Source organism: Netta rufina, assembly GCF_964035555.1.
Source record: "Netta rufina genome assembly, chromosome: Z".
Taxonomy (NCBI): Eukaryota; Metazoa; Chordata; class Aves; order Anseriformes; family Anatidae; genus Netta; species Netta rufina.
Window position 1 is genome coordinate 26,672,568 of NC_140126.1, and position 16,790 is coordinate 26,689,357.

At 37.8% G+C, this 16,790-nt stretch overlaps 2 protein-coding genes across 8 annotated transcripts in view; one reads left to right on the top strand and one right to left on the bottom strand.

Annotated features, from left to right (window-relative positions):
• The window catches only part of RIC1 (RIC1 homolog, RAB6A GEF complex partner 1), a 49,401-nt gene that overhangs the window by 30,265 nt on the left and 2,346 nt on the right, over nt 1-16,790 (top strand). For 3 of the 5 annotated variants that reach the window (XM_084305295.1, XM_084305297.1, XM_084305296.1), the window contains exons 9-25: nt 293-437; nt 925-973; nt 1,626-1,778; nt 2,086-2,289; nt 3,605-3,643; nt 3,932-4,042; nt 4,568-4,657; nt 5,199-5,359; nt 6,415-6,553; nt 10,230-10,346; nt 11,203-11,931; nt 12,247-12,405; nt 12,516-12,649; nt 13,550-13,836; nt 14,656-14,850; nt 16,081-16,258; nt 16,406-16,594. In XM_084305295.1, the coding sequence (XP_084161421.1) occupies nt 293-437; nt 925-973; nt 1,626-1,778; nt 2,086-2,289; nt 3,605-3,643; nt 3,932-4,042; nt 4,568-4,657; nt 5,199-5,359; nt 6,415-6,553; nt 10,230-10,346; nt 11,203-11,931; nt 12,247-12,405; nt 12,516-12,649; nt 13,550-13,836; nt 14,656-14,850; nt 16,081-16,258; nt 16,406-16,594 (3,079 nt within the window). Of the gene's footprint in view, nt 1-292; nt 438-924; nt 974-1,625; nt 1,779-2,085; nt 2,290-3,604; nt 3,644-3,931; nt 4,043-4,567; nt 4,658-5,198; nt 5,360-6,414; nt 6,554-10,229; nt 10,347-11,202; nt 11,932-12,246; nt 12,406-12,515; nt 12,650-13,549; nt 13,976-14,655; nt 14,851-15,453; nt 16,259-16,405; nt 16,595-16,790 lie in introns of those variants that run through there. The other 2 variants (XM_084305298.1, XM_084305299.1) reach the window with 2 other exon arrangements.
• ERMP1 (endoplasmic reticulum metallopeptidase 1) overlaps nt 2,757-16,790 on the bottom strand; it is a gene marked incomplete at its 5' end in the record, with an annotated part of 43,718 nt that continues 29,684 nt past the window's right edge. Inside the window, 4 exons of one of the 3 annotated variants that reach the window (XR_014619307.1) lie at nt 2,757-3,372; nt 3,620-3,724; nt 6,628-6,717; nt 9,402-9,590. Coding sequence is in view for 1 of the 3 variants with exons in the window: in XM_084305301.1 (XP_084161427.1) it covers nt 9,552-9,590 (39 nt within the window). Of the gene's footprint in view, nt 3,373-3,619; nt 3,725-6,627; nt 6,718-9,287; nt 9,591-16,790 lie in introns of those variants that run through there. The other 2 variants (XR_014619306.1, XM_084305301.1) reach the window with 2 other exon arrangements.

Here is a 16,790-nt window from a genome sequence, read left to right on the forward strand (position 1 = left end):
AGTGGCTATATTTTTTCCCCTAAATACTGTCTTAGCAGAATTGCAGTTACATAGTTATGTCATAGCACAGTATATTTTTGGCCTGTTTTCATGTGCTTTTAGTTTTCTATGAAACCAAACATTTGAAAGAAAATGTGAATTCTTAATTTGCTGCTTATTCATTTCAATGAATGCAGCAAAAAGTTACTGAAAAATCAAGTACTTATTTCTGTATATTTTTGTTTCTACTGTTAAGAGCAGTTGAAGGACATGACATTTCTCACATGGTATTTTACTGTCTGTTTTTAAACAGATATTTGGAATAAAACAGGACCTGTTAAACTAATCAGATGGTCACCTGATAGCTGTGTTGTTATGGTGACCTGGGAATGTGGAGGCTTGTCCTTATGGAGTGTTTTTGGTGCTCAGCTTATCTGTACTTTAGGAGGTGATTTTGCGTGAGTATGTCTTTCTCTAATGAAATTGTAAAATGTTTTATTAGGAAAAAATTATTTTTCTAATTAAAATATACATAATTAGAAATTAATTAATTGAATTATTTTGTAATCTCTTTCCATCATAATTCCATAGATGTTGGGAGTCATTGAATACTTAGGAAGAGATAATTTGAAAAAAAAAAAATTGTATTTTTTTTTTTTGTAGTGATCTCTTTTGGCCATAAAGGCAAATTACCCTAAAGCTAGGCCTCAACAGGCAAATATTATTAAAATTCCTTCAGTACCAGTATGTATTTGTTGAAAAATTGCCAACACACAAATCAAAATTCAGACAGTTTACTCTAGACACCTGACAGTTGTTTTGCCTTTTATGCTTTTTAGTCAGAGGTAGGGCAAAAATATGGCATCAAATGACAATAGAAAGGTAGGAAGATAATTTCTTATTTTTGAAGCAATGCTGAACTCAAACTTCTGTTCTGTTTTTAAGGTATCAGTCTGATGGTACTAAAAAGGACCCTCTAAAGATCAGTTCTATGGTAAATATAAATGTGAAAAATACTGTAATGAGAGACTGCCTGTTATTTTTTTTAATTATTTTTAGTAAAATAATTCTAGACGGACCTGGACAGGTTTGGGAGGTGGGCCTGTGTGTACCTCATGATTTTTGACAGAGCCAAATGCAAGGTCCAGCATCTGGGCTGGAACAATCTCAAGCACAGGTTGGGCAGAGAATATAAGAGGGGAGATTTAGATTGGATATTAAGAGGAACTCAGAGGGTGGTGAGGCACTGGCACAGGCTGCCCAGAGAAGCTGTGGATGCCCCATCCCTGGAAGTGTTCAAAGCCAGGATGGATGGGGCTTTGGGCAACCTGGTCTGGTGGGAGGTGTCCCTGCCCATGGCAGGAGGTTGAAACTAGATGGTCTTTAAGTTCCCTTCCAACCCAACCCATTCTAAGAAAGATTTTCAGAAAAGCAAACTGGCTTTATTTGGCTTTATTGTGTTTAATGAGTAAGATGCTTTTACTATTCTTCATAATACAAATATTGTGTTGAGGGAAGAGGGGACAGCTGATGATTGTCATGTACTATGCCTGATCATCAAGTATGCACACAAAGCCTTTTCTTGGCCTTGCTTGTAATAGTAAGAATGAATGCTGATGTTTTTTTCTTTATTATTTTGCTTTCAGACCTGGGGTTCAGAAGGATATCATCTGTGGGTCATTGAGGGGAATTCTTCTCAAAACACTAAGCCTGACAGAGATGCAAAAAATGAACCTCAACAGTTTGGTATTCTGCAGTTTCATTTCATCAAGAGTGCACTCACTGTTAATCCTTGCATGGTAAGAGTATTGTTTTTTCATTTGTTTTCTTTTCGTTGTTGTTAGTGGTGTTTTTTTTTAGTTATTTTTTGTTAGACTGATTTTATCATAAAATCTTTAAAATGGTACTTTGAAAATGTTGGTATGCACTAATGTAACATAAAACCTATTTGTGTAAGCGATACAAAGACAAAAAACTGCCTTAATACCTATTTTTCATGCTGTTTAACTTGTTAATACAGTGATAATTTCTTTTTTTTTTTTTTTTTTTTTCCCTGTACATGGAGATAAAGGTTTATTTGGCTTTTCTTTTCTTTTCTTTTAAAAGAGTAACCAGGAACAAGTCCTTCTGCAAGGAGAAGATCGCTTGTATTTGAACTGTGGTGATGCAACACAGGCCCAGAACCCCAGAAATACTTCAGCACACTCTGAACACAAGCCTACCAGGGAAAGAGGTCCATTTTCAGATGGCAATTTAGATTCTCAGGGTTTAAGCACTTTACTAGGACACCGGCATTGGCACGTCGTACAGGTAATTCTCGCTGGTTGCCTGTGTGTGTTCTGAGCTTGCTGGAGTTTATGTGGCTGGAATTTGCAGCGAATCTTAGCATTCTGCCATACTCTTTTTTTTCCTATTGTGAAATTCTTGCCTTTTTATTTCCTTCTGAGTTTTGACTGGTACAGCTTTTTATTGAAAAATTACAAAGGATTGTTGACCATCTCAACCTTGTGTTGCACTCCAGCTAATAAGAATCAAGATGTCTTTTAACTGTATGAAAGAAATTAAGAAATTAATTTTCTTTCCTATGCTTTGAAAGGGAAAGCAAGTGTGACTTGCAGAAAACACTTCAGGGATGAGTTCTGTTGTTTTTTGCAGATTGCTTTAAGCAAATTCAGCTAATGAATATAGTCTTAGGACGTTGGCTGTATTTTCAAGCAGTTTTAGATGGCATCTGTCTAAGCATGTAATTAAAACATCACAAAATAAAGCTTGGAAAGAAAAATTTATTTATAGGGGTAATCATAGCACAGATTCACTTCTCTGCAATAGATGAAAAAATAAGTAACATTTAATCTGTAATGCAATTGCCATCTTCCACAGTTTCAGACCTTCTAAAAACCTTTATTCAGAAAAATATCTACCAACATCTTATTTTTCACAGTGCATGAATTAGTATTATTAAACAGCATGTTACAGTAGGCATGTATATCTGGATGCTGTTGAATTTCCAGTGTAGTTAGCCAGATGCTGCTGTTGTTCAAAGAAAGGTCTAGGTCTTCCTCCTGTATAGGAAAACAAAAATCAAGACAACTGGAATTTTTGTGGGAATCAACGTACCTATGTGAACTATGAAGGCACTTATCTGTTTTGTATTAGACCAGGGACTGAAGTTTGATCCTGGATTGTATCATCCCAAGTTACATGACAAGTCCAGGATCAAGATTCAATTTGACGCATCACAGTGAAGTGTTCTCCTAACAGGGCTCTTGACAGTGCTGGTGTGTGTTTCTGACTGGATTAGAAATTTCATTGCAACACTGGAAGTCCTTCTTGGCAGCTGTGTTTATTAAAGCTTGTATATTCCCATGAGAGGTTCTGATAAAAGAGACGTACCTAAGGGGTGGGGGGAAGCAGCAAAATTTGACTGTTAATTTGTGATGTATTACCTGTTGTATGTTGTTAATGCACTTCTTGTATTAAAAACAATTTAACACGTATCATTCAGGAACTTAATTGGAAAAAAGTAATTGTAGTTAAAAGAAATACATTAAAAAGTTATAATTAATCACTACTTCAATGGTTCAGAGTATAGTAATTTTTTGTTTTGGTGTTCTTTATTTTTTAGATACATAGTACTTACCTAGAGAGCAACTGGCCTATAAGGGTGAGCGATTTTAAGAATACATTCTTGCTTTTTTAAAGGTATTGGGGTTCTTAACAACTGTCCTTTAGGGTTGGATGACCTCTGAAAGATGAAAACATTGCTTTAAGTTACAGTAAGAAGAATGTGTTGGGCAGGAAAAGTAGAAAATGGGATAAAAACAAGATACTTCACAAGTTTTGACTCTAACATTTTATTGTTGTATTGTAATGCACTTGGATAGGATATACCATTTAGATTATTTCTCTACTGAGGTTCTGTTTTTTTTTTGTTTTATGTTCTTTTGGCCAGTTTTCAGCTATTGACAAGCTTGGGCAGAATGTAGCTGTTGTTGGCAAGTTTGGTTTTGCACATTATTCTTTACTCACCAAAAAATGGAAGCTGTTTGGAAACATTACCCAGGTGAGAGGCTATGGAATTTTATTTGGATATACTGGGGAGGATAAATATGTTGGAATGTGATTCTTGGAGGATGATTAAAAGTATCTTTTTCAGATAAACAACCTGACAATGCACTTGGGATTAGGGTAGTTGATTTTCCACATTTTCCATAAAATAGCTGAAACGTCTTGTGGTTTTGGTGCAATAGTTCATGTCTGATTATTAATTGTTTCTAAATATGACTTCATTTAGTCAGACACTACTACTATGTATTATCTGAGAGTCTGTGTGAAACCCAGGTTTGGATGTTAACCTTTAAATTCTGGCCAAAGGCAAAAAGCTAAGTTGGCCAAAAGCAAAAAAGCTGAAGCTAAGTTCAGGGATGCCAGGAGACTAGGGAACAGTAGAGCTGTGTCTCATAGGATGAAGTTTGTCCTTCACATACTATTCTTTAGTTCTTTGTTATTTTCAAACAGCCAAAAACTTCATATCAATAGATCACCTTGCTCTTATCAATACAGTTTGCTGTGTTTTTTTTCTTTTCAGGAGCAAAATATGATCGTAACAGGAGGCTTAGCATGGTGGAATGACTTCATTGTTCTTGCATGTTATAATTTAAATGATCATCAGGAAGAGGTATTTTTTCTTCAAAATTATTAAATCTTGCTTAGAATATCAGTTCTGTTCAAAAGTAGTAGTATAAATGAGTAACTTGATTTATAGGTGACTTCAGGTCACCTTCAAAAAATCTGTATTAATGCTTTAATTCTTTGCACATAAGTTTACTATTGCTATGAAAAACTGTTTTCTGCTGAGAACCATGAATCTGCTCATTGATATGAAAACTTTGTGGTATTTTTAAATGTTTTGAGGTTTCCATTATAGAAAGAGGGAGAGTTTTTGTAATATTTAAAGAAAAATATGGGCAGAAAACTTCAATTTTTTTTTAACTAATGAATGAAACTCCCCTATGTTTGTTTAGTATTTCAGATTTGACTGTACTTCAACTGCTTTGGATGCAATAGTAAAATGTAATGCCTAAATCATCTGTTGAAACAAACACAGTAATGTATCTTGCTAGAAATCCATGACAACCATTCCACACCAAAAAAAAGTGGAAGTACTATCAAATGTTAGTAAACAGAACCTATATTTACACTACTAGTTTTCCTTGTAGCTGAGAATCTACCTGCGAACATCTAATCTTGACAATGCATTTGCACACATCACCAAAGTGCAAGCAAACACGTTACTACTGAGTGTCTTCCGGGACATCGTAATATTGTTCAGAGCAGATTGTTCCATTTGCCTTTACAGTATTGAGAGAAGGCCTGAAGGGTGAGTATTAGTACTTAAACAATTTTTTGTAAAGTTTTTGTAAATCTGCTCTCAGTCTGAGTGTGTTCTCAGTCTGAGTAAATTCACATATATATGAGTATATTTATAAATATATAGAAATGAATATATAGAGAGATTTATATTCAGCAGTATAAAGTTGTTTGACAACTTGTTGAATCAGAATTTTAAATAGTGTCAGAGGAGTAAATGTCACTTGTATGCGCAAGTGATAATTCATGAGTCTTGTCACTTGGATGCGACAAGCAAATACACACGCTAAGTGTGGGGGTGTGCATGGAGGAATGCATATTCCAAGCTATGTATGCACAAACATGTGGCTTGTTCTACTTGATAACTACTTGAAAAGTGAATGTAAACAGAAGAAAAAGGTACCAAAAGACACCCATGTATCTGAATATTTTAACAACAAAATATTTCTAACAATAGAAGTAGGAATTGGTGGAGGTAGGGTGGAGTAGCAAAGATGAAGATGGAAAAGGAAAGTTTGGCCCCCTCTGTGGTTGTGGGGAGCTATTTTGTTGCAAGATAAGTAGCAACAAAGAGCCAGATACTTTTGCATAGTTAAGTCTAGTGACCATAGAAGAGAGACAGATTCCCACATAGTTTTTTAGTGTCTGAACAGGTGATTTTTCTTCCATATGATATCTAGGTTTCAGCAATAAAGGACCCTTTTAAGCAGAAAGTAAGCTATTGACCCACTTCAGAGGAAAATATTTGCAGTGTTTTCCACAGTAACAACAAAACTGGAGGTTGATCAGAGACTTACTCTGAAGTATCTGAAGTATCTGATGACTCATAAAGCTCTGTTCCCCAAAACTATCAAGATCCAAGCTAAGCTGCTGTTAGGTTTATTTGGTAACTTTTAGGTAGTGTAGATATCTGGGCCGATGAGATTTCTGTTTAAGGGGAAGTAATTGTGATCTGTAGAGTAAATTGTTTGCTAAATTGATTATTTTCATTAGCCTTGCTTCATAATACTGATTTTATATTAAATACTATTAAATAACTGTAACCCTTGTCATCTTTTATTTCAGTCTTAACCCTACTGCCAGTGTCCAAGTTCTTCAAGAAGTGTCCATGTCTCGATACATCCCCCATCCTTTTCTTGTAGTGTCTGTTACGTTGACATCGGTGAGGACAGAGACTGGCATCAGCTTGAAGATGCCTCAGCAGGTACAAAGACATTAGTGCTCAAAATTGGGAAGAAATTTTTGCCTGGATTTGTTAGCTTAGTTCTCAAAGCTTACCTAAGTGATGAAAATCATAAGTCAGTGGTTCTTCTGCGTGGTAAAATGCCATTATGTTTTTTTCCTGGTGCTTACTATGAAGACTTCAAACTGGAAGAAAAAAAAAGTAAATTCTTACTTCTGTTTCATGTCTTCTTTTGTCATCTTGTAAAGTTTGGGACCAAATATTGGGGGAAAAATTAACTATGCCTAGGGAAAATGCTGAACACCAGAGCTATGCATGGCACTAGGAAGTGCCTATTCTACAGTAATAAGTCAACTACAAAAGCATCCGTAGAAAAAAGATGGCATATTATCTTATAAGGTTACTTCTAGTCAATTTCATACTATACTATATTTACACTACTATGTAAAGTGAAATTGGATTTTTGTTGTCTGTGGTGTAAATAAATAAAGTTTGATTATTTGATTAGCTGCATTATGAAGCATTTTACCTCACAGAAGCTACTTTAAGATAGTTCTGAAGTTGTGTTATCTGTGAATTAGGGCTCTGGATATATGACATGTATTTTTTCTTCACATAACAAAGCCATTGGCAGATAACAAAGCACTAGCACAAGTGTGTAAAATCCAAAGGTTTGCATTGCTTTCTCCAGTGTATTCTAATTGAGTGTGCTAAACATGTATCCTAAGACTTTCATGTGATCTTGGGCAAGCTTGCTCTGGTTATGTCCCTGTGCCAAAATTGTTTAATTTTTTTCTTTACCTCTTGTCTAGTAAGTCATGGGAAGACTTACTAGTTCCCATAGAGTGGTCAAATGGTCAGATTTAAACAACCCAGACTGGCAAGTAGACAGTTAGGCCTCTAGGTAAACTACATATTTATACAAGCAATTGATGTCAGGGATTTATATTAAAAGTTGGTACTGATCAAAAGAAAAGCATTAATGTTAGTACTGAATATGATGTTGTACTGCCCTTTGGACAAAGCAGTGAGCCTGACTTAATGTGTGTCAGCCTTTTCAGTGTTGTTAACCACTTTTGATCTTACTCCCTGATTCTGCAAATTTACCATGCAGGCCCTGTGTCCATGCAGATTAAACTTAATGCATAGCCTAGTAGAAGCTCCAGTGACTTGGTTTAAGATTAATATGAAACAGTTAAATAAATCTTTAGAAGCAATACTTTGCTTTCTTGATACACGTAACTATTTTTCTTCAACAGTAGCTTCTAAAGGTTCAAGATACTGTACAACTGTGGCTAAACTTCTGGCACATTTACCAATGTTAGTCTGCTGTAAGATGCTAGCGTGTAGCAGTGATACTGATAAGAATGCAAAGCTTTATCTTAAAATACTGGTGGCTTGCCTGTGTCAACAGGTTTAGTTGACATTATAAGACCTTCTTACTTTTAGGCAATAAAAAATAAACATGGAATCTAGTAAACAGAAAAACTCCAGTGTTAACTCTCTGGCATAAGACCTGTATAAATGAATATATCTGTAGGTACTCTGTTATGCTCGAGTCTTCTGAGTCCTTTTGCATTGAATTAGACTTAGTGATCTCTGTATGGATTGAGAAGCTATTGAGTTCACTTGGGCAGAAAGGCCTAGTGTTAAACAGAAAAGCAAAACCAATTAAAACAGTTCTTTCAAGTGCTGTGTGCCTAGAGACATGGATGGAGGTATAAGACCAAGACTAAGGAAATACGAGTTTTATAAATTGAAACACTTGATTCCTTCAAACATTTGTGTTGATTTATTTACTGTTACTCTTCTTTGAATGATAATGCTTGTAGTATGTGAAGTAAATTTATTTCACTTCCAATTTTGCAGTTTAGTAAATCTCTATGAATGAGGTATCAACTATTTTAAAATCAGTCTCATGGGTAATCATAGAATCATTAAGGTTGGTGGTTGGACCAGATGATCTCAGAGGTCTTTTCCAATATCTCCCACTAAACCACATCCCTAAGCACCACGACCAACCTTTCCTTAAACACCGCCAGGAATGGTGACTCCATCACCTCCCTGGGCAACCTCTTCCAGTGCCTGACTGCTCTTTCTGAGAAGAAATGTTTCCTCATTCCCAGCCCGAACCTCCCCTGGTGTACCTTGAGGCCATTCCCTCTAGTCCTATCTCTAGTCATCTGTGAGGAAAGGCCGACCCCCAGCTCCCCACACCTTCCTTTCAGGCAGTTGTAGAGAGCAATAAGGTCTCCCCTGAGCCTCCTCTTCTCCAGACTAAACAACCCCAGTGCCCTCAGCCGCTCCTCACAGGACTTGTGCTCCAGGCCCTTCACCAGCTTTGTAGCCATTCTCTGGACACGCTCCAGGGCCTCGATGCCCTTCTTGCAGTGAGGGGCCCAGAGCTGAACACAACACTCATGGTGCAGCCTCACCAGAGCTGAGTACAGGGGGATGATCACCTTCCTGGTCCTGCTGCCTACATTATTCCTGATACAAGCCAGGATGCTGTTGGCCTTGGCCACCTGGGCACACGGCTGGCTCATGTTCAGGTGAGCATCTAACAACGCCCCCAGATCCTTTTCTTCTGCACAGCTTTCCAGCCACTCTCCCCCAGACCTGTAGCACTGCATGGGGTTGTGGCCAAAGCGCAGGACCCAGCACTTAGCCGTGTTGAACCTCATCCCATCGGCCTCTGCCCATTGACCCATCCTGTCCAGGTCCCTCTGCAGAAGCCTTCCTACTCTCCGTCAGATCCAACACTTCCCCCCAAATTGGTGTCATCTGCAGACTTTCTGAGGATGCACTCAATTCCCTCATCCAAATCATCATTAAAAAGATATTAGAGAGGATGGGCCCCAACACCAACCCCTGGGGAGCACCACCAGTGACTGGTCACCAGCTGGATTTCATTCCATTCACCACCACTCTCTGGGCCCAGCCATCCATCCAGTTTTTAACCCAGCAAATTGCTCCATGGACTGCCAGCTTCTCCAGGAGAATACTGTGGGAAACCACGTCAAAGGCTTTGCTGCAGTCTAGGTTGAAGCCACCATCCCTGTGTGTTTAAAAAAAAAAAAAAAAAAAAGATTCTTGAGATTTTTGTATGATTTTTTTTTTAATAGGGCATTATGCAATTCAGATTAAGAACTGTTGAGACGTGTCTCCATCTATCTAATGAAGTATCTGATCAACTGTGGGCATGTATGAACAGAGTACTAAGTTTACTAGGGGGTGGCTGTTGGCTTTAATGTAGTTACAGCTAGGTAACTAACATCTTGCAAGTTTATACACCAACTTATCTTGTAACTTGTTAGCTCCAGGTATGAAACATCCAAGGAAAGAAGTGTGTGGAGTTCAAACATGCCCTGCTTATGCATGCTAGTTCTGGAAAGCAAAACTGCAGGGAACCTGTTGGATAGGGTTTTTTTGTTTGTTTGTTTTGTTTTGTTTTTTGTTTTGCCTGAGAAGCAGAAGCTGAGCACTGTCCTAGTCCCTTTCTGGCCAGAATCCCTCTTGGAGGGTAACTAAAAATGTAGCATCTTATAGTCCATGAATAATAGTTGTGAGCTCTCTTTGCAGAGGCTGTGCAGTTAATTTATTTTTTCTATTCTGGGTTTATATTGTGGTTATGGATAAAACGATCCATGCAAAAAGTTTAAACAAGTGATTTGCATTAAAACTTTTTTCTCCTTAGGCTTGTGAGGCTGAAAGTATTATGCTAAACTTAGCAGGACAGCTCATCATGTTGCAACGGGATCGATCTGGACCCCAGATACGGGATAAGGATAATAATCCTAATCAAAGGAAGCATGTGAGTGATGTAATATTTTGTATGTATTTGTAATATTTTGTATGGCTTAAAAGATGTCAATAACTGGAGAATTTGTGAAACGAAGCAGTACAGGAGTCAAAAAAGAAAATAAAGAAGTATTTACACAAGGCAGTATCTATACTTACAAGCTGAATTGTTAGCTGGAAATACAATTCCCACAATGTTTTTCCAAGAATTTATGAAAAGTTACTAGTTACCTGTGTAAATATCTAACTAAGTATTCAATACTTGTTTTTACTACAAGTATTTACTATTTGTGTTGCAATGAAAAATATAAGTTTTTAAGAGTAAAGGTCCTGTGCAACACTTGGTATGCAGTAATAATAGAAAGTCTCCAGTCTATCTAAAACTGTTTTACGTATTTATGAAATGTTGTTCTTGCAGAATATATCTACAAAATTTTTAGAAGCAACAATAATAAAAATCACATACTGAATTTTCAAGTACTAGTTTTTCTGTGCTGTTGAAAAACCCTTTGGCTACATGAAACAAGGACTTAAGTGAAATCTGAAAAGTTTATACTAAGACTCGTTTGTAGTTCAATCAAACGCTAGCAGATTTTGTCTTTGTAGTAATTCTGTCATTTCTTCTTTGGACTTTTGGATAACTGAAGAAGGAGAGAGCAGGTTTTTGCTTTCTCCCTTATCCTCTCCCCTCAGGTTTCATGAGTGCTATAAGGTGGTTAGAAAAAGGAAAGAAGTGTCTATTGAGTTAACATAGGTAATATATTACAGGTGCTTTGCAGAGAGAACAGTTCTTAGCTGAAAGAAGAGCTCTTGTGAAGGGTTTAAAAAAAAAGGTACAATGAAATGACTTTTTTTTTTTTTTTTTATAGCTGCCTTTCTGTGCTCCGGTTGTTCTAGCCCAGTCTGTTGAAAATGTGTGGACTACTTGCAGGATCAACAAACAGAAACGCCACTTATTGGAAGCTCTTTGGCTCAGCTGTGGTGGGGCAGGTATGAAAGTCTGGCTTCCCCTGTTTCCCAGAGATCATCGAAAACCACATTCCTTTCTGTCAAGACGGATCATGCTGCCTTTCCACATCAACATATACCCACTGGCTGTTTTGTTTGAAGATGCCTTGGTTCTTGGTGCTGTTAATGACACTGTGCTCTATGACTGTTTATACACTCAAACCAGTGCTAGAGAACATTTAGAGGTTCTTTTTCCTTTCTCCATTGTTGAGAGAACCTCTCAGATCTACCTCCATCACATTTTACGCCAGCTGTTGGTTAGGAACCTTGGTGAACAAGCCTTGCTTTTGGCTCACTCCTGTGCCACATTACCATACTTCCCTCATGTACTAGAACTGATGCTTCATGAAGTGCTGGAAGAAGAAGCTACCTCGCGGGAACCCATTCCCGACCCTCTGCTTCCCACTGTGGCGAAGTTCATTACAGAGTTCCCCCTCTTCCTGCAGACAGTAGTCCATTGTGCTAGGAAGACAGAGTATGCCCTGTGGAATTACCTTTTTGCTGCTGTTGGAAACCCAAAGGACTTATTTGAAGAGTGCTTAATGGCCCAGGACTTGGACACAGCTGCCTCTTATCTTATTATCCTACAGGTAACGGTACCCTGTATATTGTAAGAAAGGTGGTATTTACTGAGGTTATGTTACTTAAAAAATGTTAAATCAAAGTTACACATGTTGAACACATTTTAAGTTCAATGACTATGCCCAGTGGGGAAGGGGACAATATCAGGCAATGCAAGTTGTTAGCTTACAGGTGGAAAAAAAAAAAAGGTAGAAAGCTAGCTCTTTCCTTTAATCTCTCTTATTTTTGAATGTGACATGGTATGACTCGACTTAATAATCTTTCTGTTGCTCAACAACAGAACAGCAAAAGCAAAGGACTTAATTATTTTTTGTTACTTGCAGAATATGGAAGTTCCAGCAGTTAGCAGACAACATGCTACTCTCCTGTTTAACACTGCCTTAGAGCAGGGAAAGTGGGATCTTTGTCGTCATATGATCAGATTTCTTAAAGCCATTGGATCTGGAGAAACAGAGACACCTCCAGCTACACCAACAACTCAGGTCTGTGGTGAAAATAGTAAATACTACACATCAAAACTTGAATGATTAATCTTGCTATCATGTAGCATGTTTACTCAGTTGATTTCAAGTCTGTGTTTTCTTGGTTTCAGGAACCCAGTTCAAGTAGTGGCTTTGAATTCTTCAGACATCGCAGCATTAGTTTATCCCAATCAGCAGAGAATCTCCACAGCAAATTTAACTTGACGAAAACACTGAGTATGCCCTCTGGCCCATCTGGAAAAAGGTAATTGGTAGTAATTTTCTCTCCTTCCCTACTTTGTTTGGTAATGTACTAGCTTTCTTCCTAGTTTAAGCTATAGAAGCGCATTGTATTCTAGAGACAAATCTGTCATCACCTCCCTCCACAGCCTTCTTACCCTCCTGGGAGAAGACAAATTCACATACATGCGTGTATTTATATAGTGACACATTTAAATGGATATTGCTCACCAAAATCCAGCAGATGCCCCTGTAGTAATTTAGTTAGTGAGAACACAGGCCTCATATTAGGAGGATCTGTTCTGCTGAAAAATGTCTTTAACACCTCACAGTGTCATAAAATACACTGCACAGTGCTGTTGTGTATATCTTGACCTAGCAGTGTGTTGATGAGCCATGAAGTCTTTTATACATTTGGGTAGATCTCTCTCAAACTGCTGTACACAGAATTCATATTGATGAGTATTAATATTGAGAAGAAGCAGAGAGGTAGGATTCTTTATTATCTTGGTTTTGTTTTGTTCCTATATAAGACTTTCAAAACAATTTCACTACCAACTGTAATTCTTTCAGATAGTAACTTTCCATAGATAGTACTATCACAAGAGTTTTGAAAGGAAGTGTCTTAGGTTAAAGTTAGTCTTGTTTTCTAAAGCTGTATCTCAGAAGTCACTTTGCAATGGCATCAGCTTCTTCTATCTATTTTTTTTCTGCATTTTGAATTGTTTGAAACTCAATAGATGCTGTTGCTGCTGCAATTTTCTTCCTTTATTTCACTTGTCCGTTGTGGCAATGGGATCATTTAGAGAACGTAAGCAGGAAGGAGTGGTAGAAACTGCTGTGGCCACTTGTACTGTGGCTGTGGCCAGCCATCCTTACAACTCAGTCCAGCACCTGATGTGACTGTCCTCTGATTTGTCCATAGGTGGAGTAAAGACAGTGACTGTGCTGAGAACATGTACATTGACATGATGCTCTGGCGGCACGCTCGGCGTCTGCTAGAAGAAATCAAGCTGAAAGACCTTGGTTGTTTTGCTGCACAGCTGGGCTTTGAGCTGATTGGCTGGCTGTGCAAGGAGCGAGCCAGAGCTGCTCGTGTCGAAGACTTTGTGTTCGCTTTGAAAAAGCTACACAAGGATTTCCTCTGGCCATTCCCAGTCATACCGGCTTCATCCATTAATTCACCTTTCAAGAACGGAAAGTACAAGACAGGTGCTGTAACATCTGAGTTGATTTGGACTAGGTTTCTCTTCTGCAATCCTACACCCATCAGTCTGAATATCTCCTTCCTCAATTCAGCCAAGCAAAGAACAGGCTGAGGCTTATGACCTGCATAGCCTTCTCATACAGGGTGTGTTTTTTGAAGGGATTCTGTTTAGCATAGACCTCATCTTTTGCACAGTCTGACTACACTACTGTTTCTTCTGAGGTTTCTTACTTCCTTAGGTGCACTGGAGTGGATATGACTTGTGCAGGTAGTAAGTTGAACTGGGATACTGTTTGTTGATGTATATCTGCTATGGAAAATTATTATATTAAAAAAATCAAAACTTGTACAGTTTTTAGGATGTACATAATTTACTTAATTATTTTATATTAAAAAATAATGTTCCTAATCTTTGAAATTCTCCATGTGGTAGAGGACTAGAATTCTGAAAGCTTGCTGTAAACCTCTTTGCATTATTAGTCTCTGGTTTACCTTCTTAGGGCACAGTTGATAGTAACTGCCAAGGCTTTCTCTGCCCAGTAGTAGCAGCCCTGTTACTTAGTTTTATTGAGGCTAATACTTCATTAGTTGATGTTTTGTTGATGCCAGTGCTGACATAAAAAGCTGACCAGAAGTTCTTGAAGTACTGGAATTTACTGCATTCCCTTGCTTCTGGTGATCTCAACAAATTAATTGACTGTTGACTTAGTTACAAGTTTTAGCTTCCCTAAATGCCTGGAGAGAACTTTCCAAACTTCCTTTTTGATGTTTATATGATCTGTCCTTTGGTGTGTTTTTTTTTTTTCCTTTGTTTGTTTTTTAAGCCATGGGGGAACAGCTGCTAAAATCTCAGTCTGCAGACACCTTTGTAACTATGGAAATGGACACAGGGGTTTCAAGCACACCTAGGAGTCGCAGCTGGCTTGGCGCAATTGGCTCCTCTCAGAGAGAAATTGACACAGCTTCATCCCATGGACCACACATGCAAGATGCATTCCTTTCTCCTTTGCTAAGTAAAGGTTAGTCACTCTTCCCTGTACTTGCCTATTGGAAAAATGCACCTGGAAATAAGCACCTACATTCTCATATTTGCATGTGACTACTGTATTGTTGCTTCTCAACTGCTGATACCACAATGCAGGGGAAAAAATAGAGGACCTGATGAAAATTGACCTGAAATTTTTATAACAGAAATATACTCATGTCATACATCTGTGAGTATTTGAAGTAGAATATGAAATCCATACTTCGTGAAGTTCCTATCCTTGATGGTAATTTGCAATTTAATATTTGTACTCTGTCTGAGAAGAGTGAAGTTTATTTTTGCCTTTTGCCCAGGTCAGCAGTGTTTTAGTGCATGAACTTTGTGCTTTTGGATTATTTAGAAGACGTTAGATGCATTCTTTAATGAGGAATTTGAGGAAAGTATGGTCTGATACAGTGTTTTTTTCCCAAAAACCTTTTTTTTTTATCGCTGTTCTAAAAATTCAAATGTATGATGAGCTCAAGAAAATAAAAGGAAATAAGATTCTCTGTGCAGCACTTTCTGACCAGCAAGAGACAACTGTTAAGACTGAAAGATTTCTCATCTTTTTTTTTCCCTACTCCTTCTTGTCCTCAAGCACTGAGCAACATCTTCAACCATCTATATCCTGTGATTTCCACTTTACTAGGGCAAAGCCTGAGCATGAAGTACAATCTCTCCAAGATGCTAGAGCCTCCTGTAAGAGAAAAAAACACTTGGAGCTACTATTTAACAGGTTGATGGGCTCTAAAAAATGAAGGATGAGGTTTTGTACCTCTCCTTGAGCACTGCCTTCCTGTATTTTCATTCCTATTTGTTGTATTTATTACTTCTGAGACTGCAAAAATGTATTTTTTCTGAAAACAAACAAACAAACAAAAAAAAAACAACAGAATTTAATGAGGAAAAAAAATCTCTCTGCAGTTGTACTGCTGCCTGCCACTACTGTCATTTCTATAGACAAGTATCTCACCTTTTTCTGAGCTGAATGAAGACCTTTGAGTTCAATGGACTTTGATAAGCATTTTGAAACAGTTTGTTTTTAAAGTGAATTAATAATCTTTGAAATACTGTCAGGTGAATTCTAGTAATAATTTAAAAACTAATCCAGCAGTGGCTAACTACTGTGTAGTTTATCAGTTTCTGTTGAAAGTAGTTAAGAAATTCTGAGTCTTAGTAAAGTGAGTAGTTTTTTTCCCCTTATGTTTCTGAGTGTTTTTGATAGGTGACGAATGCAGCATTGGTTCAGCAACAGACCTGACTGAAACAAGTTCTATGGTGGATGGTGACTGGACCATGGTGGATGAGAACTTCTCCAGCCTAAGTCTAACTCAGTCAGAGCTTGAACATATCTCTCTGGAACTGGCCAGTAAAGGGCCACACAAGTCACAGGTCCAGCTGCGGTAAGTATTTTGCATTTGAAACTTGGAATGACTAATACCCAGCATTATGAGAAAGAAACAGCCTGCAGTGTTTCTATACTGCTTGCGCTTTGGGATTTTGTCTCTGGCTGGGGGGAAAAGAACTAAGAAGAGTGTTTTTCCATATAGGTACTTGCTACATATCTTCATGGAAGCAGGATGTCTGGACTGGTGTATCATCATAGGTCTTATCCTCAGAGAATCTTCAGTAATCAACCAAGTTTTCAGTGTAATGCAATCCTCCGATATTGATGGAGAAATCTGTCAGAATATCAAGACTGGCCTCCATGCTGTTGACAAATGGGCTTCTACAGACTGGTAAGTGTTATTTTTCCACCTTCATTTCTGTTCCAGTTGCGGATACTTAGTTATCCAAAGAAATAACTTGGGAGTCATCTCAGCCCCAAGTTTAATACACTTCTGCAGGAAATTTATGGACAGACAGTCACTTAAGACTGAAAAAACCACCACCAATTTCTACTGTTCAATTATGATCGCTTTTTTTTTTTCATTA